At 39.3% G+C, this 26,262-nt stretch overlaps 1 protein-coding gene across 1 annotated transcript in view; it reads left to right on the top strand.

Moving 5' to 3' along the window:
• Positions 1–26,262, top strand: part of LOC126187848 (uncharacterized) — a 356,937-nt gene that overhangs the window by 295,562 nt on the left and 35,113 nt on the right. Inside the window, exons 7-8 of the mRNA XM_049929160.1 lie at positions 4,045–4,170; positions 5,061–5,225. Coding sequence (XP_049785117.1) covers positions 4,045–4,170; positions 5,061–5,225 — 291 coding nt within the window. The remainder of the gene's footprint in view (positions 1–4,044; positions 4,171–5,060; positions 5,226–26,262) is intronic.

Here is a 26,262-nt window from a genome sequence, read left to right as displayed (position 1 = left end):
CTGTCAGAGACAGCAAAGGACTTGGAAGAACAGTTGAATGGAATGGACAGTGTCTTGAAAGGAGGATATAAGATGAACATCAACAAAAGCAAAACAAGGATAATGGAATGTAGTCGAATTAAGTCGGGTGATGCTGAGGGAATTAGATTAGGAAATGAGACACTTAAAGTAGTAAAGGAGTTTTGCTATTTGGGGAGCAAAATAACTGATGATGGTCGAAGTAGAGAGGATATAAAATGTAGACTGGCAATGGCAAGGAAAGCGTTTCTGAAGAAGAGAAATTTGTTAACATCGAGTATAGATTTAAGTGTCAGGAAGTCATTTCTGAAAGTATTTGTATAGAGTGAAGCCATGTATGGAAGTGAAACATGGACGGTAAATAGTTTGGACAAGAAGAGAATAAAAGCTTTCGAAATGTGGTGCTACAGAAGAATGCTGAAGATTAGATGGGTAGATCACATAACTAATGAGGAAGTATTGAATAGGATTGGGGAGAAGAGAAGTTTGTGGCACAACTTGACCAGAAGAAGGGATCGGTTGGTAGGACATGTTCTGAGGCTTCAAGGGATCACCAATTTAGTATTGGAGGGCAGAGTGGAGGGTAGAAATCGTAGGGGGAGACCAAGAGATGAATACACTAAGCAGCTTCAGAAGGATGTAGGTTGCAGTAGGTACTGGGAGATGAAGAAACTTGCACAGGATTGAGTAGCAAGGAGAGCTGCATCAAACCAGTCTCAGGACTGAAGACCACAACAACAACAACATCCCCATTCAGTAACAGTAGTGTGTCATCTAAATATCTCCTACAAAATTCAAAATTTAGGCAGAGTTCTTGGCTGCTAAATGACTTTTGTTCCAAGTGATTTATGCATAGGTCAGCTGCGGTGCCTGATATACATGATCCCACTAACAGGCAATCTGGTTGCTTATATATGTTACCATAAAGGTAAAGTAGTTGTAACTTAGCTTGATGATAGATTCAATAATCTCTGTCTGTGTAAGTTTCTTACATTGCATAAGGTTATTTGGGATTGCTGTTAAGCTTCTTGTATGAGTATGTTTTAGTAAAGATTGGTAATGTCAAGCGGTTAGAGTTGAGAATCTTGGGGAAGTGTTTTGCCTTTTAGTTCTTCAGTTAGTGTTACGCTACCTTTTATAGAATTTTTATAGAATATATTATTTCATATGTACAATTTTCTCCAGTATGTTACTCAGTTTCTGTGACAGTTTGTGTGCTGGCCTATTTGTAGAGTTCACCATGCAATGTATTGGATTACCTTCTGTACAGGATGGCAGCCAGTCAAGGAATATTTTAGGGAATTAGTTTTAAAAATTTAATTCAAAGGCCCAGTGGAATCTTTACAAGTTTTCTCCCAGAGTAATTCACGCTGTGTCTACGTGACACAAGTCACTTGCCTTTCAAAACTGAGGTGGTTCTGTCCAGTTAAAGCTGCTGACAGGAGAAGCCCTGAGACCTCTGCTGAAACTGCTAGTGAATTCATGCCATTGGTTTTAGCCAATAGTGTGCACGGGCTACCGATCACGTTTGTGGATATTGGAGTGACCTGCAGTGCAGAACCCACTTGCTTCTCTCTCTTGTAATACAGACCTCGAGCAGAACAGACATCTTTTTGGAAGCCAGAGCCTCTGGCTCTGCTTTCATGATCAGCCACCAACATAAGTTAACATGAACCACTTCCACTTATGTTACCCATTTCATTTAATTGTTCGACCTCCTCGACTGGCCTAAACCTACTAACTTCTGACCCTAGGCATGCCTTTTGTGCTCCGTATATCAAAATACATTCTCTTTATTGTACTAAATTCCCTGTTTCATCATTTAACGGCTGCCCTGGATAATGACTATCAAATCCTGACTGCTTGACCTCCTGCACACTGCCACCATGAGGCACTTGTAGCAACTGCCTCTCCCCCTACCCTGCTATTTTATACATTAACATTGGTGTCAAAAGTTTCCCTCCCCATCCCCAATCCACGTACTCTTTTACAACTCGTGTCGGAAGTGAGATGTAACAATTATATCCCCCCTTCCCAGCATGTACTCTTTTACATGTCTTTGTGCATCTTTGGCTGTACTTTTAGCATGATGCCTTTGGATTCACGCTTGGTATTTCTTTTAAGTTACTGTCAATAGAAAAGTTGTGCTCTGTAGTTGTTCCTTAATTTTGCTTTTAAATTGTTTTGTTGGGCCTTTTTGAATGTGTTGAATACTATTAGCAGTACATGAATTCTTTGATGATGGGTATGACACAATAGATCATAATTAATGAAGTATTCTGAAATTATGATTCTCTGTATATTATGCAAAGTTAATTCACAGTTGAATCATCACCAAGTTACAGCTATAAGTTAATATACTGAGTGAATTTTGCCTTTGTTGGGTGTAGGTGATGAATTTTGTGTTCATTTTTGAAGGTGCTCATAAATATAATTATATGTTTTAAGAATCCTATACTGATTGCAATTTTTTCTTCTTCATTGGTACAAATATGTACAATTAATGTTCCATTATTCTTCCAATGTCGTGATTTCCCTAAATTGCTTCAGGCAAATGCTGGGATGGTTCCTTTGATAGGGCACGGTCGACTTCCTTCCCCGTCCTTCCCTAATCCGATGAGACTGATGTCCTTGCTGTCTGGTCTTCTTCCCCAAACAACCCAACTCTTTCAGTTTTGGATTTTATAATTCAGGCCAGAACACATCCAACTTTCATCTGCTCTAAAGTTCTTCTTGCCTCATAGTGCCACATAACTAAATTTTTATATGGAGCACTCAATACTGAATATACAACCATTTCTTTCATATGAAAACTACCACAAACTATCCACTACTATGGCCAGTGACTGTACTTTCAGTATTTTGGTGCACGTACTAGCTAGCAAAGCCCTTCCAAATTCTTTGTGATTCTCCATTTCAGAGGTACACAAATATTGATCCCAAGCAGGGTGCAATTCTTCATAATCTTTTATAATTTTAAATTCTTTGACACATTCCTACACAATTATACTGTTACAAATTTAAGTGAAAGAAAACATAATCAGAACAACTTTACAATCACAGAACATACCTGAAAATTACATAAACAAGTTACAGATAAATTTTATAAAAATACCTAAGACAAGATAAATGCAAATAGGTGTTATGTGTGAGTATTTTTAGTGTTGATAGGTTATAATTCAACCAAAATAATGATGTTGGAAAAACTAATAAATGGGGATGGAGGTTTTTATTTAAAAAACACACTCACCATAGTTCAGACGTACTGAAAGAATGTGTGTTGTAAGGAATATCTGTGTGGGCTCTAGAAAACAAAAGAACATCATATGATGTAGTGGGCATCAAGAACTGAACTCAGCTATAAATAGCAGCACAATACTAACAGTAGTTCACAGTGTGCTTGGAGTCAGGAAGCGAGTTTACATAATAGCACAACTACAGCAGCTGAAGAGGAGGCTAGGTTGGTTGGAAAATATTCTGCATACAATGGAAATGACAACTTTACTGAACACATGGAGGCGTACCATTAATGGGAAGCACTGCTTGTTTTTATAAAGTGTACTCAGTAGAAAGAGACAATTGGTCAACATATAATACTTGTATTAATATCTGTATTAAGAAAATAAGTGAACATAAATAGAAAAGTATTCTCTCATTTTTCCCTAAGCTCATTGTGCTGAAGCAAAAACATTGTAAATGAGGTGAAATACTATGGCAGTCCTGTCTCATAGGACTAGCCTTCTTTAACTAACAACCATAATTAGACCATAATAACTAATTCCTCATGAGTGTTATAGCAGCTGTAATATTTTTAATGTAGCTCAAGAGTTCTAATATTTTTGGTTTCTTCTTTCACTGGATTATGCATGCCCATTTGAATGTACCAATACTGTTCTGTCTCAAAAATTGTCCTGACATTCTGTAGTATGTTACATGATGCTTTCTCTGTCGCGTTCTCATGGAAGTGTCACTACCACTGATTTTCTGGACTATAATAGACTCTGCTGGATTGTGTTTATATTTCAGTGTATGTTGATGCCAATGAGGGCCAAATTAGTCCAATTGCCTTAACATTTGTAACCAGTGGCCCCACATTTTCAAGAAGCTGGAAAGTGAGAGTCAGCCAAATAGTCTGCTCATCACCGCTTAGAGGTAAGTTTAATGTAAAATGGTTAGAATGTATTAATCAGTATCAGAATACTGCATGCCATTACAGATGTCACAGTATTATGAAACAGACACTTCCAACCCATTTATTTTCAAATGTGTTATGAATATGCTATCTAACATGCTTTAATAAAACAACAAGGTACTATATTGTTGTGTGGCCTGAGTGTGTATGTTGTATTGATTTTTTAATTTAATTTAAAATTATCTCAAAAAGATCAAAAGTTTTTTAGTGCATTCTTCAGGAATGAAGAATGATGATATCCAGTCGTTTGGATATGTAAGAACAGAGATAAATTGATTTGTGTACAAAGTGAACTAACACCAGGATGAAAATCTCATAAACAAGAGAGGGAAACATGTGAAAGAGACAGTAAAAGGAGAGGGCACCATGACCATAAAACATCAAGAAAAAATTATCAAATGTAGCAGAAAATGAATGGATAAAATACAGGAAATGGGTTCATCTTAGATTTCCTGGATGAATTGACTATTACTCATTTTGCTCTCTAGAGAACCTGAATGCTAAATTTAAATTCCCTATTTAGCACACCAATCACTTTTTTTTTTTTTTTTTTTTTTTTTGTTGCAGAATTAAAATCATATTTTTATTAGTGGAAATATTAAATATCAATTAAGGAATAAACATGTTAGGATTTGTGTAAGTTACTTGTAGTCATTTATTCTGTGCTGAGTTCATTACTAATGACATAGTAAAATTTAAAAGAAGAATGAAAACTTTACTATCGTGACTGACAACTTAGAATTTTAAACTGTAGCTGTTCTTGCCTCTCTTATCTTTAATCTGTTGGTATGATAAACTATTGAATCTGGAAAAAACAATGCTAAGTAATTAATTTATGTTGTTATTGTAGCTGAATCAGGATGTCTTCAGTATTTTACTGGAGTGACAGGACAAGTTAAATCATTCAATTATGATCCAGAAGTTGGCCTACAGTTATCTAACCAGGACTACAGCATCTGCATTCGACCTGAGAGAAATTTCTGTGGTATACAATATGCAACATGTCCAGATACAGGTATGAAATAAATTTGTTTTATTTATTTATCATATGGCTTTACGATACATTGGGGAGGGAGGGGGGAATTTACCTAGAGTGTGGAGCATAATATATACAACACAAAATCTTACTAAAAAACCTAGAAAGTTTATATAATCTATCAACTTTGTGGAGTTTGCTAGCAGGAAATCTTTTGATCTGCCTTCATATGATCTTTCAGTACATTCTTCTGCAATGTGTCTAAAGATCTGTGGTTTTCTGCAGTCTCTAAGTGGAGATGGTTGCTTAACCCATTGGTGCAACAAATATGAGCATCTGCCATACTGGGTTCTAATAATTCTGTTTAGCATTAACCATTTTTAATGCGGCAAATCAAATTCAAGAAGTATTTGGGTGATAACTTATTATTATTTTGTTGTCCAGTCCATTCTTGAGTCCATGCATTAGTAAGATTGAACTCATCTTCCACAGTGGCTATTGCTTTTATTGTTGGTGATCATCTAGAGTGGAGTTTGCTATGGTTTACATCACTGATATCTTGATGGACTGGTAGATTTTTACTATCCATGATCTTTTTGTACTCGTTTGTGAGAGCATTATTTTATGTGTCACAGTTGAGGGTATGGAATGTGGCTTAGCAGCTTGTTCTGTAGGTGTTGATTTGGTAACACCAGTAATCAATCTCACTGTATTATTTTGTTGGATATCTTTCTTCTGTACAAAAGGGGCAGTTAAGCCAAACTGGGGCACAGTATTTTGTGGTTGAGAAGATAAGATGTGGAACAGATGAATGTTGGGGGGATACCAGTGATCCCCAGATTGTATCAAAAAGCTTTTGAATGATGTTTCTTATTTTCAATTTTTCAGGTGCTCCCTGAAAGATAAAGTTCTGTTAGGGATCATCCTCAGATACTTTGGTATTTTATCAGGAGTAAGAGTAGTGTTTTCAAACTATATGTTGAGTTTCTTCTGGTGATTTTTATTATTCAGGTGGAAGCAGCTATTAGGTGATTTGCCTGGTTGTAATACAGTAATAATCTTTGAGCATTTACGTTCTTGTGGTATGAGGGGGGACCAAAAAGTAACTGGAATCGTAATGCTGCACATCATGTACTTATAGTAGCAGGTTGCGCCACCAGAGGGTTGTAGTAGGACCTGTGCTGAGTCATTCTGCCACATGGTGTCACCCAACAGTGAGAAGTGTGGTTTCTTTGGCAGTTTTTTGAGTGTGTGTACAGTGCAGACATGACATGAGGAAATGGCTAGTTCTTACGAACAATGTGCGGCAGTGAAGTTTTGATTCTTGCTCGGCAAGAACGCAGCAGGAACTGTTGCAATGATTCAGACAGCCTACAAAGACCATGCTCTTAGTAAAACGCAAGTGTACGAATGGTTTTCTCTGTTTAGAAAGAGAGAAATGATGGTTGAAGATCAGCCCCGTTCCGGTCGACCTTCAACTGCTCGAAGTGAAGACAACATCGACAAAATCCATGATCTCATCAGTGAAGATCAATGCAGGACAATTGACCAACTTGAGAACTTGTCCGGGTTGTCCTGGAGCTCAATTCAGCACATCTTGACCATTGATTTGGGGATTTGAAGACTGGCAGCAAAATTCATGCTGAAGCTTCTTACTGGAAATCAAAGGGATCGTCGCGTTCAAGCCTGTCTCGATATGAAGGACGCGTTCAAAGATGATCCACATTTTTTCAACAAAATCATTACAGGAGATGAGTCATGGTGCTATGGGTACGATCCAGAAAGTAAACAACAGTCATCACAATGGAAGTCACCTGGCTCACCTCGACCAAAAAAAGCTCGACAAGTGGAATCGAATGTGAAAACGATGTCCCTGAAAACCAGACAGGAAACCAACAATTCTATTTGGAGGTTATGAAATGGCTTCACAGAAGTTTGTCACAAAAACGTCCAGCTTTGTGGGATTCTGGCATGTGGTTCCTGCATCACGACAGCGCTCCCACGCACACAGCTCTCAGTGTTCACCAGTTTTTGGCCTCAACAAAGACGACTGCCTTGACCCACGAGCCCTAATCGCTGGATTTACCACTCTTGGACTTCTTCCTATTCCCAAGGATGAAAAGAGACTTCAGAGAGAAGCATTTTGCAGATGTGGAAGATGTAAAACGCAATGTCATGAAAGTGCTAGCAGGTATCAAAGAGGACAAATTTAAAAGGTGCTTTGAACACTGGAATGAATGTTTGGACAAGTGTATTAATGCTAATGGAGAGTACTTCAAAAGAGATTAAGGTTGTATTTGAAAATAATAAAGTATATGCTTTCTAAAAAGAAATTCCAGTTATTTTTGGGTCCCGCCTCATATATTACCAGTTTCAATAATGTCTGTGAAAAAATGAGTCATCCAAACTGTTGTATATTTGCCTCAGTTTATTAGGAGTTTAGTGTGAATATTGTTAAACACTGGAGCTTTACCTGGCTTGACATGTTTTAGTGCTGGTCAGATTTCTTTGCAAGTGAAGGGAAGGGATTATTTGGTTTTTGTGGCTTTAGGTTTTAGGGTTCTGAGTTTTCATTTCACTTTAATTGTGTGCACTTTGTCTTTTTTGCTCTAGATGCTGCTACCAGATGTGAAGCAGTGGCATTCATTTTAATTATTGTAGTGTTCAGATAACTTACAGGGATGCAGCCAGATGCCATTGTTGACAATCGTCAATATTTTGACAGGTTCACACTCAGGCATTTTCAAAGCAAAACTGCAACAAGCAAGTGCTGCACAAAACCTTGCTTTACAGAGAAATTCTGGAAAGATAACACACTGTAAATACTAGCACCATCACACAACCAATGATACTGACATCAGAAGTTGTTGATAGTGAACATTAATGACTAGCAGGTGAGGTAACATTAACTCTTTCCCTCTGTCTTTTGACAGGAAGAGAGCAGAATTCCATGCAGGTTTTAAACAGAAACCTCCATCTCTGTTTATAAGATTACATGCTAATTTGATTTCACCTGCTTCCTTAACAACACTATCACAATAGCTGCAAATACATGTCAGAATATCCATTTTGTTATATTCCACAAAAAATCACAATTATCATGATATTTCCACAAAATACCATCAGTCCTGCATAAGCCAAAAGTGCCATAGTCTTTGGTGTGTCCTTGGTATTATCATCGCTCACCTCATGCATGATTGTCTCTGTTGACCCATTGTGGATGTGGGACAGCAGCTGGTCAAATATTTAACAAAGAAATTCGAAGAAAGGGCAGTGCAAGTTTAGAATTTATTTTATTTTATTTTCACTACCAGTTTCAACAATTCAATATGCCATCCTCAGGCCTAAATGCATCTCTCAGAATTATCAATATTGGGATCCTGGGGCCATTTGTTTCTGGAGGCCTGAATTCTGATCTCAAGTGCTTCATTCGAAGGCTTGACTGCAACTTAGCTGCAGATGAGTTGCAGTCAGGTCTTTGAAAGAAGCACTTAAGGTAAGAATTCACAACATCCAGCAACAGATGGCCCCATCATGCCTGTATTGATGACTTTGAGAGGTGCATATGGGGCCTGAAGATGACATATTGAATTGCCAAAACTGGTAGCAATAATAAAATAACTTCTTAATTTGCATGGCTGTTTGGCAGATTTCTTTGTCAAATCGTGCATAATTGGTTGACAGTGAGATATATGTCTGACCTGCTTTTCGCTATAACCATTCTGGTGAAAGGTGACCTCAAGGGAGGCTGGCACAGCTGACAAACTCTCAGAGTTTGAGATGATGTGGCCCCTGTGAATCAAGGTATGAAGTACTCCTTCACATCGAGCTGGATGGTACAACTATCAGGCTGTAGTTACAGGTCAGTGTTAGTAGGCTTTCCACACTGAAGCACCAAAGAAACTGATGTAGGCATGCGTATTCAAATATAGGCAGAATATGACCCTGTGGTTGGGAGTGCCTATATAAGACAAAAAATGTCTGCAGAGCTGTTAGATTGGTTACTGCTGCTACAATGGCAGGTTACCAAGATTTAAGTGAATTTGAATGTGGTGTTATAGCAGGTGCACGAGCTATGGGACATGTTATAGTAGGTGCATGAGCTATGGGACACAGCATCTCCGAGGTAGTGATGAAGAAGGGATTTTCCTCTATGACCATATCACGTGTGTACCATGAATATCAGGAATCCAGTAAAACATCAAATCTCCAAAACTGCTGCAGCCAGAAAAAGATCCTGCAAGAATGACACCAATGACAACTGAAGAGAATCATTCAGCATGACAGAAATGCAACCCATTCCACAAATTGCTGCAGATTTCAATGCTGGGCTATCAACAAGTGTCAGTGCACAAACCATTCAACAAACTTCATTGATACGGGCTTTTGGAGCAGAACGCCCTCTTGTGTACCCTTGATGACTGCACGACACAAAGCTTTACACCTTGCCTGGGCCTGTCAACACCAACATGGGACTGTTGATAACTGGAAACATGTCATCTGGTTGGACGAGTCTCATTTCAGATTGCATCAAGCAGATGGACATGTATGGGTATGGAGACAATCTCATGAATCCATGGACCCTGCATGTCAGCAGGGGACTGTTCAAGCTGGTGGAGGGTCTGTAGTGGTGTGGGGCATGAGCAATTGGAGTGATAAGGGACATCTGATATGTCTAGATGCGATTCTGACAGGTGATATGTCTGATCACCTGCATCCATTCATGTCCATAGTGCATTCTGACGGACTTGGGCAATTCCAGCAGGGCAATGCAACACCTCACATGTCCAGAATTGCTGCTGAGTGGCTCCAGGAACACTCTACTTAGTTTAAACACTTCTGCTGGCCACCACACTCCCCATACATGTACATTATTGAGCATGCCTGGGATGGCATGCAATGTGTTGTGCTCCACCCCCTCATACTCTTGCAGATTTATGGACAGCCCTACAGGATTCATGGTGTCAGTTCCTTCCAGCACTATTTCAGACATTAGTTGAGTCAATTCCACATCATGTTATAGCACTTCTGGATGCTCATGGGTGCCCTACATGATAAATTAGGCAGATGTACAACTTTCTTTGGCTCTTCAGTGTATAAACAGCATGTTCCAACGTACCATCAAACTTCCTCCAGACCAACACATCAAGGAAGGGAAGGCAGCCATCCTATTCCACCTCCATCATGAAACAAATATTCAAGTGGATTGAATTCAGATGTTTCAAAAAGTCATTCAAATTATTACTGCCATGAGACCAAACAATAAAACCATCATCTACATATCTGGAAAAATATGCTGGTTTCAAAGGTGCTGACTCCTATGCATGTTCTTGAAGTCTTCTATAAACAAATTGGCAATAATAGGTTACAATGGGCTTCCCATCTCATCTCCATCTCTCTACTCAAGTGCTGGTTATTTGATAAAAAGTACATGGAATTCAACACATGTTGAAATAGGTGCATTTATTCAAAAGCAAACCTAGCCTCAGTTAACTGCAACAAGTCAGACAGGGGAATGGGAGTGAAGAGAGCAACCACATCAGAACTTGACTGAGTCATTCAAATGCATTCTCTCTAATTGACATAAGAAATCTGCTGAGTACTTAACATGACACTCATATTGACTTGCAAGTGGGCTCAAAACAGCAGCAAGATACATTACTACATGATACATCAGATCACGAGTATTATTCACAACTGGCCTAAGATGAATGCCTTCCTTATGGATCTTTGGTAGGGCAGCACAGTAAGAATTAAGACTCTTGATGGTGTCATGTTATAAGGAACTTTTCTTCAGGGGGCTATTATTCTTTTTCTCAACACCTTTTGATAGGTCAGCACCAATCCTGCAACGTGCAGAATCAGAGAGTAAACACTGCATATCTAAGAACATAATTCTGCTTATCCAAAGCAACTGTAACATTACTCTTGTCCACGGGTAAAATAGTATCCAGATCAACTCTAAGTTAATGTAAAGCAGTCCTCTCAGTTGTTGTTACTCTTGGGTGGATGTGCTCCAGTCAACATCAACGTGCCTTCTGCAACAACAGGAGGTAGTATAGTGTAACATATCACTTTTGTCAAAGTGATGTCATGCATGATGTATTTATGACTTATGATTTTTGATCATCAACTGCTGAAGAAATTAATGTAGTTTTGAAAATGGGATACATGTTGAACATGGTGTTTCTTCATATGTGCATCTTAACTGAATAGCAGTGATATGGTGTAGCTACTCAACAGGATGACACAAACGGTGGCTCATGTTTGGCCACACTTGTTGTTCTTAATGTTTTCTCCATCCAGTGGACCGCTGCCTCAGAGTTGCACCAGCCTCTGTGGAAGAAGATGGCTATGACAATGCATGAAAGAATCACAGAACAAAAGAAATTTGAGTTAGGAGGGTCTGCTATGAACTGTGACTCTGATTGTTACTAATGTATTTGAGGTACAGTTGTCAAGCACAGAAAGAATTGTTTGAAGTTGTTTCCAGAGTAAAAATTTGTTTTAGTGTATACAGTTTACAAAGGAAGGAAGTTCCTCATTTAGTAATGTGGAAAGGGAGTAGAGAACAGCAATGTAGATATACACAGTGTAGCTGGATGCTGTGGACATTGGATGCTGAATGGGAGAGGAGAGGAGAGGAAAGAGAGAGAGAGAGAGAGAGAGAGAGAGAGAGAGAGAGAGAGAGAGAGAGAGAGGCAGACAGACAGAGATCCTCAAGTCAAGACACAATCTTCTCTCCAGCGCTAATGTATTGCATTACTCAGCAAAACTGTCAATAGGTACCCAGGAAACAGCTCATTTGTGGGGACCATGTCAAGATGGCAAATCTGTACTAATTTGGCAAGATACGTGAAAGAAATTAGCCATTTTTGTCATACTAAGTTTCAGTACATAAAGGTGTTTTTCTTGACAATTAGATTACCTGTAAAGATTAATTAGTGCAGCAGTCATTAATATTGCTACATTTGAGAAAAGTTTATGAAGAACTGAGCTGTTGAGGAGAAAACTTGAAGTTCCTCAGTGGTACTGAAAGAAAATAAGAAATTTAGCTTCTGAGAAATCACTATTAAATTACTTGACAACAATTACTACCCAGAATAAAATATGAGTCTACAATATAGAATATTGACAATTATAGTAGAAGGTGGCTTTTTTTAAGTCATCACACACCACCTGACTGCAGTTATGCTGGCAGTGTATCTAGTACCAGTGTTGGCACTGGCCACCGCCGCAGCAACTTCCTGCCACTGTGACGATCCAACTTTGCACCAACAACCCAGCACACTGAGCACCACTAAAACTCATGGGCAAGCTGTATTTGAACAAAAATAATGCCTTTGTGGATGGTGTTGTGCATTGTGGTGAATTAGAAGTGAGTGTCTGGCTAAAAAGTTTGTGTTATTGGGTTCTGGAATACTGGGCCAACAGACAACTCGTTAGCTCTTTTCACAGTGATTATTCAACATCCCCTTCCTCCCATTTTTTAATAGCTGTGAGAAATAGAAGAATGGATGGTAGTATACAAGAGTGGTTCTAGGCGTGGAACATAAAGTTTAGGTAACAAATAGCGGGAGATTTAAGAAGAGTTCCTGGCACTAATCTAGATATTGCAAAGACTGAATTATGTACAGAGCTCAGTACTAAGTCTGACATTTCGATTGTGGATTTAAATGCAAAAATAGATACCACAAATGCTAGCCTCAAATAGCATATCTAATAATCTTGTAAAGAGAAATAAGAAATAAGCACGAAAATAACCAACTTGAAAATAGTTTTATCCATTTTACAGGAAGATTTACGTGCTGAGAAAAACAACAATGTGACCTTGTAAGGAATGAGGTTTTGGAACAGTTTAATGTGCTAGATCATAGCATAAAAAATAGAATTGACTGAACATAGGTTGACAACACTAAATTAGCAGATATCAGACACACAGTTATAATTACACATTTTAGAGCAGATATAACAGCTACACCAGGCTCAATTGCTCCAACTTGGGAGGAGTGGGTAAATGAATCAATTACTTGAAAGGTACAGGAAATGATTCATTGACCAGTGCTCATTGTCCACAGTTGATTCAGAAAAAAAGCAGAATGGGGTAGTATGAAGGCGTGTGAGGAACTTAATGAAACCAAAGAGGAATTAAATAAATGGAAATTTAATGAAAGTAATTGGCTTTCACCAGAAATACTGAAAGAATTAAATTTTATTGGAGGAACAAACTTATCGACACAGTTTCCTAAGTTTAAGCTGGAAGGCGAAATTCATCCCACATACTTCTAAAGAGAATTTCGAGACTGTAACTGAAATCGTGGGACAATGAAAAAAGAATTGATTTAGTTTTAAAATTCCCTTCCTGGAGTGATTTTAAACATAAATTTAAAAATAAATATTGGACATCCAGTACCCAAGAAAAATGGTCACTGGAATTACTAGACCTGAATTATTATACAATAGTTGGGATATGTACAAGGAGTATACTAAATGGTATTTGACTAGGTGAAAATATCTAGACAATCCCCTGGAAGAAAGTCATTTGGTCAGAGTGTTAGAAGGTTGCCTTTTCGTGTCAGAAAAGAATTTCAGTATTGGGGTTGGACAACAGTAAATGATCTGTTAACTTTTGTGGAAGGATTAGCTACATTAAATAAGGAACAGGTGGAGTACTTACAGAATGATAATAGAATATCATGAAGAAAATCGTTATCCATCTAAGTTTCCACACTTGAATGAAAGTAAATTTTGAAAAGCAGGGAAGCATGGTGACTCTAATCAAATAACCACAGAGGTAATTAGTCAAATAATGTTATATCATCTAGTCTGAATAATCAGGCACTCATAGCCACTAATAAACAACGTGTATGCTCTTGGGAATCAGTCATTAGTGATTCATCCCTCAGAAAACAGTGTATGTTCTGGAACAGGGGGGAGCTCCAGGATTTAAGGAGAAATTAGTGGCTCTAAAACTCTCAGTTTTGACATGTGATTGGTTACTATGCAATTAAAAAAAAGAAAAGGAAGAAATAACTTGCATGATCATCTGTGGAAAAATCAATGAAGTGGAAATACATTTAGAGTCAGGCAGTGAAACATCATTTATACCCAGGAATTAACATTTATTCTTCCAAGGAAATATCGGTACTGTATATTTCCTGTGATGCAAGTATTATAGTGGTCATTATGGTGAATAAAGGAAGGGTGATTAAAGAGGAAATGTGGTTGCTCATAGACTTGAATGACTGTGTTTGCAATCAAATGTTACTAGCAGTATCTGGTTTGAATTTTAACATATTTCTGGGATTAGATTGACTTTCGAACTGCAGAGGATCTTCAGATTCCAAAAATAATATGGTAACATAGGAATTCCCAAATAAAACTTTTAAAATGTTATTCTCAAATAATACACTTGCTTTTAAATCTAAATTATGAACAGTAGTCCATATTCATATAGTGGCAACAGTGAAGGCTACAGCAGTGGATGACCAGTTAATGGGAGAAATAGAGGTAATAAAGAATATTTGTGAGGAAGCACACAAATTAGGAATAATAACTCAAGACCAAAAGTGGTATTTACAGAACATATTATTACAATATAAAGGTGTTCACTCCGAGAAGCCAGAAGTAATTGGTGATTACGTCTGTAGCCATAAAATAAAAAACAAGACGACTTTTCTTATCGTGAACCAGCCAGTGTTCCAATGAGTTTATGTACTGCCATCCATGATGAAATTAATAAAATGATTGACAGTGGTATCACTGAAACATGTTCCAGTGTTTACAACAACTCATTATTACTAGTAAAGAAACAGAAGGAGTGCACTTAGTTTTAGATGCAAGAACTTTAAACAAATGTATTGCAATGGAAAGGGATCAACCAATTAGTAAAGAAGAGTTACTGTCTCGTTTTGAACAGACAAAATTTTTCAGTTTGATTGATTTAACAACTGGGTACTGACAAGTCCTCTTGCACAAAGATTCAAGACCTTATTCAGTGTTTCTATTTGAGGGAAAGTTTTATCAATTTAAGTTGTTGCCATTTGGCCTAAATATACCAGTAGCAATATTTACCTGTGCCCTGCACAGAGCTTTAGGAATGTAGTACTAACTATAAAGCTAACAAAATCACATTTTGGGAGAGATGAGTTAAAAGTATTGGGGTATATGTTGAGAGTGACAGGCCTAAAACCAGATTATGAACTTATTTGGGTTATCAGAGAGAGTAATGAACTGTGGAACATTAAGCAACTGCATTCATTTTTAGGTCCAGCAGGATTTTACAGGCATTTTATAAAGGAACAAGCTATGAATGATTTGCATTTACTAGGGTTGTTACTCTCTGATGACAGGTCACCGTTCCTAAGTACAGTAGAGCATCAATTACCCAAATGTCGGTCAAGTGAACAACCACTTAAGTGAACTTCACTAGCTTGCCTGTGTCACCCTCTCCCTGCTATGCACCCCCCCCCCCTCCCCCTCACATCAGATCAGTTCCAAGTTGCCAACTATACTAATCCCATTTGTGCTGTGTTACAATCATCTGTGTCACACTTTGCTGCGTAACGTAAACATGTGTTATAAAATGCCTAAACATAAACATGCTGTCCTTTTGATGAGAGGTGAAAAAGAAATGAATAAAAGCTTGGAGGGAGGTGAATCTGCAAGCAAGTTATCCAGTGGGTACAAGGCTGGCAAGTTGACAATTATGGGGAAAAACATGAGCACCACAAATTTTATATCTAAGCTTGATTCCTCTGATGAATCAACAAATCATAAAACTATGAAGCTTGCCATGAGTTTTGATCTAAATGATACTATTTACAATTCATTTTTACAAGAAGGATCACTATGAAAACCTGTCTCTGGTTCCATTCTATGTGGAAAGACAATTTAATTTAATGAAAATCTTGGAGGGCCATTGAATTTTAGAAGAAGCACGGGCTGGTTAAAACTCTTCAAGTCCAGACACAGCATTCATGAACTTCAAATACAAGGAGTAAAACTGTCTCCTGTTTCTTTCAAAACCAAACTAAGGGGAGTATTGATGTAAGAAGATTATGCTCCCAAAAACATTTACAGTGCTGATGAAACTGGGCTCAATTGGAAATTTTTGCCAAAAAGAACTCTTGCTTCATGTTGTGAATAATTAGCAGAACCTGGTCCTAAAATAAATAAGGATTGTATTACTGCTTTGTCTTGTGCTAATGAAACTGGTAGCCACTGACTGCCAATGCTCATCATTGGTAAAAGTAAGATCCACATTGTTTCAAACACATTAATATGTCCATACATGCCACAAAAAAGAACTTAAATGGATACTATTATTTTTATGCAATGGTTTATGGGTGTTTTTGTACCCTATGTAAAAGCTCTTCAGTTAAAGAATGGCAAAATGGAGAAAACATTGCTGCTCCTTGACAGTGCACCAACTCATCCATCATGTGATATCTTCTTCTTATTACAGCTCATAGATCAAGGCATGGGACTTTCAAATGGTACTGCAGAAAAGAATTCTTAAAAAGTTATTGTTACAGAGAGACGAGAAATGAGAAGAAAGTCTGTTACGAAATTATAAAAATATTGATTTGAAAGATGCATTCTATGCACTTAGTGCAGGATTGTGTTGTATAAAGGAACAAATTTGAAAAAAGCCTGGAATAAAATTTTTGTTTTGACGGAAAGTTTTTAAAGTCAAATTGAAAATGACAAACAGAATGATATGTCTGAAATACTCAACAGGCTAAAACAATTCAGTTGCCTTAAATGTAATTAAGAAAGCATTCAAGAATAGATTAATGTTGATAATGCAGATCCAAGACACCAAGTTATGTAGGATACTAAACCTTATCACTGATGAAGCTGACATTGCCAGCATGTCACACTAGTATTTCAGAAAATGAAGATAAAAATGTACCAGCTGCTTGTGAAGCATTTATGTGCTTAGATACTGCCTTACAATGGTCTGGAGCTCAAGAGGAGAGTGACCAGTACCAGAAAAATAAGGATTTTTTAAAGCATCAGTTCTATACATATGCACTGCATGTGCAAATTGCATATGTATTACATATTTTTGTTTATTAGGTTGTAATGCATAATTTCTAGTGTACTTCCTTTTGTAATGATAAAAGAGATTCTTTTATTATAAATATAGATGCTATTTGTAATCTTCTGGGCCTGCTGGATAGTAAATGTACAACTAGTTATGCTGCTATGGGTATTATCTTTTTATTTGAACTAGCAGTACAAGTTTATATGCCAACTAGCTCTGCTGATGACAAAGAAATTGAAGAAATGTATGATGAAATAAAAGAAATTATTCAGATAGTGAAGGGAGATGAAAATTTAATAGTCATGGATGACTGGAATTCGGTAGTAGGAAAAGGGAGAGAAGGAAACGTAGTAGGTGACTATGGATTGGGGGTAAGAAATGAAAGAGGAAGCCGCCTGGTAGAATTTTGCACAGAACACAACTTAATCATAGCTAACAGTTGGTTCAAGAATCATAAAAGAAATTTGTATACATGGAAGAAGCCTGGAGATACTGACAGGTTTCAGATAGATTATATAATGGTAAGACAGAGATTTAGGAACCAGGTTTTAAATTGTAAAATATTTCCAGGGGCAGATGTGGACTCTGACCACACTCTATTAGTTATGAACTGTAGATTAAAACTGAAGAAACTGCAAAAAGGTGGGAATTTAAGGAGATGGGACCTGGATAAACTGACTAAACCAGAGGTTGTACAGAGTTTCAGGGAGAGCATAAGGGAACAATTGACAGGAATGGGGGAAAGAAATACAGTAGAATAAGAATGGGTAGCTTTGAGGGGTGAAGGCAGCAGAGGATCAAGTAGGTAAAAAGATGAGGGCTAGTAGAAATCCTTGGGTAACAGAAGAAATATTGAATTTAATTGATGACAGGAGAAAATATAAAAACACAGTAAATGAAGAAGGCAAATGGGAATACAAACATCTCAAAAATGAGATCGACAGGGCGCAAAATGGCTAAGCAGGGATGGCTAGAGGACAAATTTAAGGATGTAGAGGCCGATTTCACTGGGGGTAAGAGAGATACTGCCTACAGGAAAATTAAAGAGACCTTTGGAGAAAAGAGAACCACTTGTATGAATATCAAGAGCTCAGATGGAAACCCAGTTCTCAGCAAAGAAGGGAAAGCAGAAAGGTGGAAGGAGTATATAGAGGGTCTATACAAGGGCGATGTACTTGAGGACAATATGATGGAAATGGAAGAGGATGTAGATGAAGATGAAATGGAAGATATGATTCTGTGTGATGAGTTTGACAGAGCACTGAAAGACCTGGGTCGAAACAGGGCCCTGGGAGTAGACGACATTCCATTAGAACTACTGACAGCCTTGGAAGAGCCAGTCATGACAAAACTCTACCATCTGCTGAGCAAGATGTATGAGACAGGTGAAGTTCCCTCAGACTTCAAGAAGAATATAATAATTCCAATCCCAAAGAAAGCAGGCGTTGACAGATGTGAAAATTACCGAACTATCAGTTTAATAAGTCACAGTTGCAAAATACTAATGCGAATTCTTTACAGACGAATGGAAAAACTAGTAGAAGCCAACCTCGGGGAAGATCAGTTTGGATTCCATAAAAATATTGGAACACGTGAGGCAATACTGACCCTACGACTTATCTTAGAAGCTAGATTAAGGAAAGACAAACCTACCTTTCTAGCATTTGTAGACTTAGAGAAAGCTTTTGACAATGTTTTATAAAAGTTGAGGGGCATGAAAGGGAAGCAGTGGTTAGGAAGGGAGTGAGACAGGGCTGTAGCCTATCCCCGATGTTATTCAATCTGTATATTGAGCAAGCAGTGAAGGAAACAAAAGAAAAATTCATAGTAGGAATTAAAATCCATGGAGAAGAAATAAAAACTTTGAGGTTTGCCAATGACATTGTAATTCTGTGAGAGGCAGCAAAGGACTTGGAAGAGCAGTTGAATGGAATGAATAGTGTCTTGAAGGGAGGATATAAGATGAACATCAACAAAAGCAAAATGAGGATAATGGAATGTAGTCAAGTTAAGTCGGGTGATGCTGAGGGAATTAGATTAGGAAATGAGACACTTAAAGTAGTAAAGGAGTTTTGCTATTTGGGGAGCAAAATAACTGATGATGGTCGAAGTAGAGAGGATATAAAATGGAGACGGGCAATGGCAAGGAAAGCGTTTCTGAAGAAGAGAAATTTGTTAACATCGAGTATAGAATTAAGTGTCAGGAAGTCGTTTCTGAAAGTATTTGTATGGATTGTAGCCATGTATGGAAGTGAAACAGGGACGATAAATAGTTTAGACAAGAAGAGAACAGAAGCTTTCGAAATGTGGTGCTACAGAAGAATGCTGATGATTGAATGGGTAGATCACATAACTAATGAGGGGGTATTGAATAGGATTGGGGAGAAGAGAAGTTTGTGGCACAACTTGACTAGAAGAAGGGATCGGTTGGTAGGACATGTTTTGAGGCAGCAAGGGATCACCAATTTAGTGTTGGAGGGCAGCGTGGAGGGTAAAAATCGTAGAGGGAGACCAAGGGATGAGTACACCAAGCAGATTCAGAAGGATGTAGGTTGCAGTAGGTACTGGGAGATGAAGAAGCTTGCACAGGATGTAGTAGCATGGAGAGCTGGATCAAACCAGTCTCAGGACTGAAGATCACAACAACAACAACATTTGAACTATAGGCCTATTTCAGCTGCACAGCCATTATCAGGTTATATTTTCAAGTCCTGTCTTCAATGCAATATCATCAGTTCTGTCGTTGTCTATTTGTTTACTGACTATATTGTTTCATTGTTATTTTTGTAGTAATCAGTTGCGTGTTCTGATAGGTTCTGGTATTTCATTAATAACAATCAGAAATAAATTTAATTTACAGATGAAAGTTTGTGACAGCAATTATGTCAGGTGCTCAGCAATATTATATGGTTGATGACTAAAAATACACTTTGATTATCCACATAATCCCCAGTTAGTTTCGATAATTGATGCTCTACTGTGCTAGCTTTAAGTAATTCATGGAATGAGAAGAAATAAAACAACTGCTGTTGCTAAATATCATCTGCAGTCCAACCCATCAACACACAGGATGGAAGCGGCTAGAAAGTTATATCAGATATTCTGTTTAAGTGAACATACAACTTGGGCATAGGTGACACCAGAGTTTCAAAGCATCTTAAATGAATTACCATACTTACCAACAGAATTATCCCCAGTAGAAATTCACTGGTGAACCACTGTTAAAATTTTTTAATCGGCCATTAGAGAGAAGAGGAGACAAGAAAGAGGGAACTCAGAATATCGAGTACCAACTAAGAAAACAGGCAAGGAACAGATTGTGCCAGTATAATCAAAATGTAGTATAGTCAAACTTTAAATTATATGCCTTATTGCTAGGGATAGCTTGTCACCTAGGCTTAAATCTGAAACAAGAAACAAGCAAATTCTTCAATTGATATGAAGACCCTCACAAAATAGTGGGAATAGCACTCCCAAAAGAAGTATTTCTTGCAAACATATGAAAAGAAAAGAAAAAGGGCTCTACATTGTCAAAATTTTAAAGAAGTGAATCACAAAAATGAGATTGTAGGTTAGATGAACACAGTCCATCGTGTTCCAAGGTATTTCCTCATACTCTACAGAAGTTGTGAGTATATTTAAGTTCAGTACAAATAGTGGATTGAATGGCATTATCCCCAAATGGTTTACTAATTGTTATGAAGATTACTAGATGTTAGTCATATCAAATTTGATGGGGAGAAAGATGAGTGACTGAATCTCAGACTTACATTAGATGACATGCTAATGTCTAAATGATTAAAAATAAGAGAATAAAGTACTAATAACCATAGCACACAGTGTGTGATGAAGCAAGCTGGGATATTTTTAATTCCCTCTTGTTTTGCCATATGCCTCCTTAAAATTCATTATTTCAGTTTTAACTAATTACCATTAACATACATGAGTATAATCTGTATGTTCATAAAAGAGAAATATTGGCCCTCAGTTTTGAAAGTAAATAACACCATATCTAATTTTGTGCTTAATTTATATACCTAAAAACAAAGATGATGTGACTTACCAAATGAAAGTGCTGGCAGGTCGACAGACACACAAACTAAAACAAACATACACACAAAATTCAAGCTTTCGCAACAAACTGTTGCCTCATCAGTAAAGAGGGAAGGAGAGGGAAAGACGAAAGGATGTGGGTTTTAAGGGAGAGGGTAAGGAGTCATTCCAGTCCTGGGTGCGGAAAGACTTACCTTAGGGGGAAAAAAGGACGGGTATACACTCGCACACACACACACATATCCATCCACACATATACAGACACAAGCAGACATATTTAAAGACAAAGAGTTTGGGCAGAGATGTCAGTCGAGGCAGAAGTGCAGAGGCAAAGATGTTGTTGAATGACAGGTGAGGTATGAGTGGCGGCAACTTGAACTTAGCGGAGATTGAGGCCTGGTGGATAACGGGAAGAGAGGATATATTGAAGAGCAAGTTCCCATCTCCGGAGTTCGGATAGGTTGGTGTTAGTAGGAAGTATCCAGATAACCCGGACGGTGTAACACTGCGCCAAGATGTGCTGGTCATGCACCAAGGCATGTTTGGCCACAGGGTGATCCTCATTACCAACAAACACTGTCTGCCTGTGTCCATTCATGCGAATGGACAGTTTGTTGCTGGTCATTCCCACATAGAATGCATCACAGTGTAGGCAGGTCAGTTGGTAGATCACGTGGGTGCTTTCACACGTGGCTCTGCCTTTGATTGTGTACACCTTCCGGGTTACAGGACTGGAGTAGGTGGTGGTGGGAGGGTGCATGGAACAGGTTTTACACCGGGGGCGGTTACAAGGGTAGGAGCCAGAGGGTAGGGAAGGTGGTTTGGGGATTTCATAGGGATGAACCAAGAGGTTACGAAGGTTAGGTGGACGGCGGAAAGACACTCTTGGTGGAGTGGGGAGGATTTCATGAAGGAAGGATCTCATTTCAGGGCAGGATTTGAGGAAGTCGTATCCCTGCTGGAGAGCCACATTCAGAATCTGATCCAGTCCCGGAAAGTATCCTGTCACAAGTGGGGCACTTTTGTGGTTCTTCTGTGGGAGGTCCTGGGTTTGAGAGGATGAGGAAGTGGCTCTGGTTATTTGCTTCTGTACCAGGTCGGGAGGGTAGTTGCGGGATGTGAAAGCTGTTGTCAGGTTGTTGGTGTAATGCTTCAGGGATTCCGGACTGGAGCAGATTCGTTTGCCACGAAGACCTAGGCTGTAGGGAAGGGACCGTTTGATGTGGAATGGGTGGCAGCTGTCGTAATGGAGGTACTGTTGCTTGTTGGTGGGTTTGATGTGGACGGACGTGTGAAGCTGGCCATTGGACAGGTGAAGGTCAACATCAAGGAAAGTGGCATGGGATTTGGAGTAGGACCAGGTGAATCTGATGGAACCAAAGGAGTTGAGGTCAGAGAGGAAATTCTGGAGTTCTTCTTCACTGTGAGTCCAGATCATGAAGATGTCATCAATAAATCTGTACCAAACTTTGGGTTGGCAGGCCTGGGTAACCAAGAAGGCTTCCTCTAAGCGACGCATGAATAGGTTGGTGTACGAGGGGGCCATCCTGGTACCCATGGCTGTTCCCTTTAATTGTTGGTATGTCTGGTTTTCAAAAGTGAAGAAGTTGTGGGTCAGGATGAAGCTGGCTAAGGTAATGAGGAAAGAGGTTTTAGGTAGGGTGGCAGGTGATCGGCGTGAAAGGAAGTGCTCCATCGCAGCGAGGCCCTGGACGTGCGGGATATTTGTGTATAAGGAAGTGGCATCAATGGTTACAAGGATGGTTTCTGGGGGTAACGGATTGGGTAAGGATTCCAGGCGTTCGAGAAAGTGGTTGGTGTCTTTGATGAAGGATGGGAGACTGCATGTAATGGACTCCCAACATCACCACTGCTGAAGCCCAGGCTATCCGTGATCTGAAGGCTGCCCGGTCCATCGTCATTCTTCCGGCGGACAGGGGTTAAACGACCGTGGTACTTGATCGTCGGGAGTATGTGGCTGAGGGACTGAGTCAGCTTTCAGACAACACCACATACAAAGTTTTCCAAGGTAATCCCATTCCTGATGTCCAGGCAGAGCTTCAAGGAATCCTCAGAACCTTAGGCCCCCTACAAAACCTTTCACCTGACTCCATCAACCTCCTGACCCCACCGACACCCCGCACCCCTAGCTTCTACCTTCTTCCTAAAATCCACAAACCCAATCATCCCGGCCGCCCCATTGTAGCTGGTTACCAAGCCCCCACAGAACGTATCTCTGCCTACGTAGATCAACACCTTCAACCCATTACATGCAGTCTCCCATCCTTCATCAAAGACACCAACCACTTTCTCGAACGCCTGGAATCCTTACCCAATCCGTTACCCCCAGAAACCATCCTTGTAACCATTGATGCCACTTCCTTATACACAAATATCCCGCACGTCCAGGGCCTCGCTGCGATGGAGCACTTCCTTTCACGCCGATCACCTGCCACCCTACCTAAAACCTCTTTCCTCATTACCTTAGCCAGCTTCATCCTGACCCACAACTTCTTCACTTTTGAAAACCAGACATACCAACAATTAAAGGGAACAGCCATGGGTACCAGGATGGCCCCCTCGTACACCAACCTATTCATGCGTCGCTTAGAGGAAGCCTTCTTGGTTACCCAGGCCTGCCAACCCAAAGTTTGGTACAGATTTATTGATGACATCTTCATGATCTGGACTCACAGTGAAGAAGAACTCCAGAATTTCCTCTCTGACCTCAACTCCTTTGGTTCCATCAGATTCACCTGGTCCTACTCCAAATCCCATGCCACTTTCCTTGATGTTGACCTTCACCTGTCCAATGGCCAGCTTCACACGTCCGTCCACATCAAACCCACCAACAAGCAACAGTACCTCCATTACGACAGCTGCCACCCATTCCACATCAAACGGTCCCTTCCCTACAGCCTAGGTCTTCGTGGCAAACGAATCTGCTCCAGTCCGGAATCCCTGAAGCATTACACCAACAACCTGACAACAGCTTTCGCATCCCGCAACTACCCTCCCGACCTGGTACAGAAGCAAATAACCAGAGCCACTTCCTCATCCTCTCAAACCCAGAACCTCCCACAGAAGAACCACAAAAGTGCCCCACTTGTGACAGGATACTTTCCGGGACTGGATCAGATTCTGAATGTGGCTCTCCAGCAGGGATACGACTTCCTCAAATCCTGCCCTGAAATGAGATCCATCCTTCATGAAATCCTCCCCACTCCACCAAGAGTGTCTTTCCGCCGTCCACCTAACCTTCGTAACCTCTTGGTTCATCCCTATGAAATCCCCAAACCACCTTCCCTACCCTCTGGCTCCTACCCTTGTAACCGCCCCCGGTGTAAAACCTGTTCCATGCACCCTCCCACCACCACCTACTCCAGTCCTGTAACCCGGAAGGTGTACACAATCAAAGGCAGAGCCACGTGTGAAAGCACCCACGTGATCTACCAACTGACCTGCCTACACTGTGATGCATTCTATGTGGGAATGACCAGCAACAAACTGTCCATTCGCATGAATGGACACAGGCAGACAGTGTTTGTTGGTAATGAGGATCACCCTGTGGCCAAACATGCCTTGGTGCACGACCAGCACATCTTGGCGCAGTGTTACACCGTCCGGGTTATCTGGATACTTCCTACTAACACCAACCTATCCGAACTCCGGAGATGGGAACTTGCTCTTCAATATATCCTCTCTTCCCGTTATCCACCAGGCCTCAATCTCCGCTAAGTTCAAGTTGCCGCCACTCATACCTCACCTGTCATTCAACAACATCTTTGCCTCTGCACTTCTGCCTTGACTGACATCTCTGCCCAAACTCTTTGTCTTTAAATATGTCTGCTTGTGTCTGTATATGTGTGGATGGATATGTGTGTGTGTGCGAGTGTATACCCGTCCTTTTTTCCCCCTAAGGTAAGTCTTTCCGCTCCCGGGACTGGAATGACTCCTTACCCTCTCCCTTAAAACCCACATCCTTTCGTCTTTCCCTCTCCTTCCCTCTTTCCTGATGAGGCAACAGTTTGTTGCGAAAGCTTGAATTTTGTGTGTATGTTTGTGTTAGTTTGTGTGTCTGTCGACCTGCCAGCACTTTCATTTGGTAAGTCACATCATCTTTGTTTTTAGGTATATATTTTTCCTTCGTGGAATGTTTCCTTCTATTATAACCATATCATTAATTTGTGCTTAATTTTATGTATGTAATTGATTTTCTAATTTATTTTGACTATTATTATTTAGTATCTTTCAGTATAGGGTGAAATCAGTAATTGTTTCATAACTTAAATTCTGTTGTTGACTTATAAACAAATGTAAATTCTGCACTAAGTATAAAAATTTGGAGGAACAACTAATAGTAATTTTAAAGGATCTACTTGGATATATTCAAAAAAATGTTAGCAAAGCCAGCTCTTAATTAATTCCAAAGTAATTAACAGTTTCCTTAACCCTTGCAGTAGAAGACACTGTTAAAAAGACGCAATTTTTCAATTCATTCAGTTAATTTAATGAGTTAAGTTTTAATTGTAATGTCTCTAAATTAAACTTTGAACAGTGTTTAGTTCCAGCACCTGTTATTGTGAAGATATATAAGGGCCCGACTTTTGGTCACGAGTCAGTCAGTCCACAGCCGAGTTTCAGACAAAGTTGGTTAGAATGACAACAGTGCATTAACTTAACAGTGTAATAAGTGTGTTAAAACAGTGAGTGTCTGCTCCATATGTACCTTTCTATTCTTCAAGAACTGTGAACTTTGTGGTTAGGCTTTTACTGCTTGTAGATGTTCAACAGTAAACTATTGTAGCAGTATGTGGATGGTTCGTCTGCAAACTATTAATGAGGCTTATGGAAAGTTAAACAATAGTGCACTGGCCATATTAAATGTGTATTGTTAGGGGGTTGTGTAAACAGTGAAAGTAAAAGACTGTGCAGCACAACTGTGCATATGTCAGCTACATTATTTTACAG

Source organism: Schistocerca cancellata, chromosome 5 (genome assembly GCF_023864275.1).
Source record: "Schistocerca cancellata isolate TAMUIC-IGC-003103 chromosome 5, iqSchCanc2.1, whole genome shotgun sequence".
In the NCBI taxonomy this organism is placed as follows: Eukaryota; Metazoa; Arthropoda; class Insecta; order Orthoptera; family Acrididae; genus Schistocerca; species Schistocerca cancellata.
Note: the sequence above shows the minus strand (reverse complement) of the source record. Positions and strands in the feature narration are given on the sequence as shown.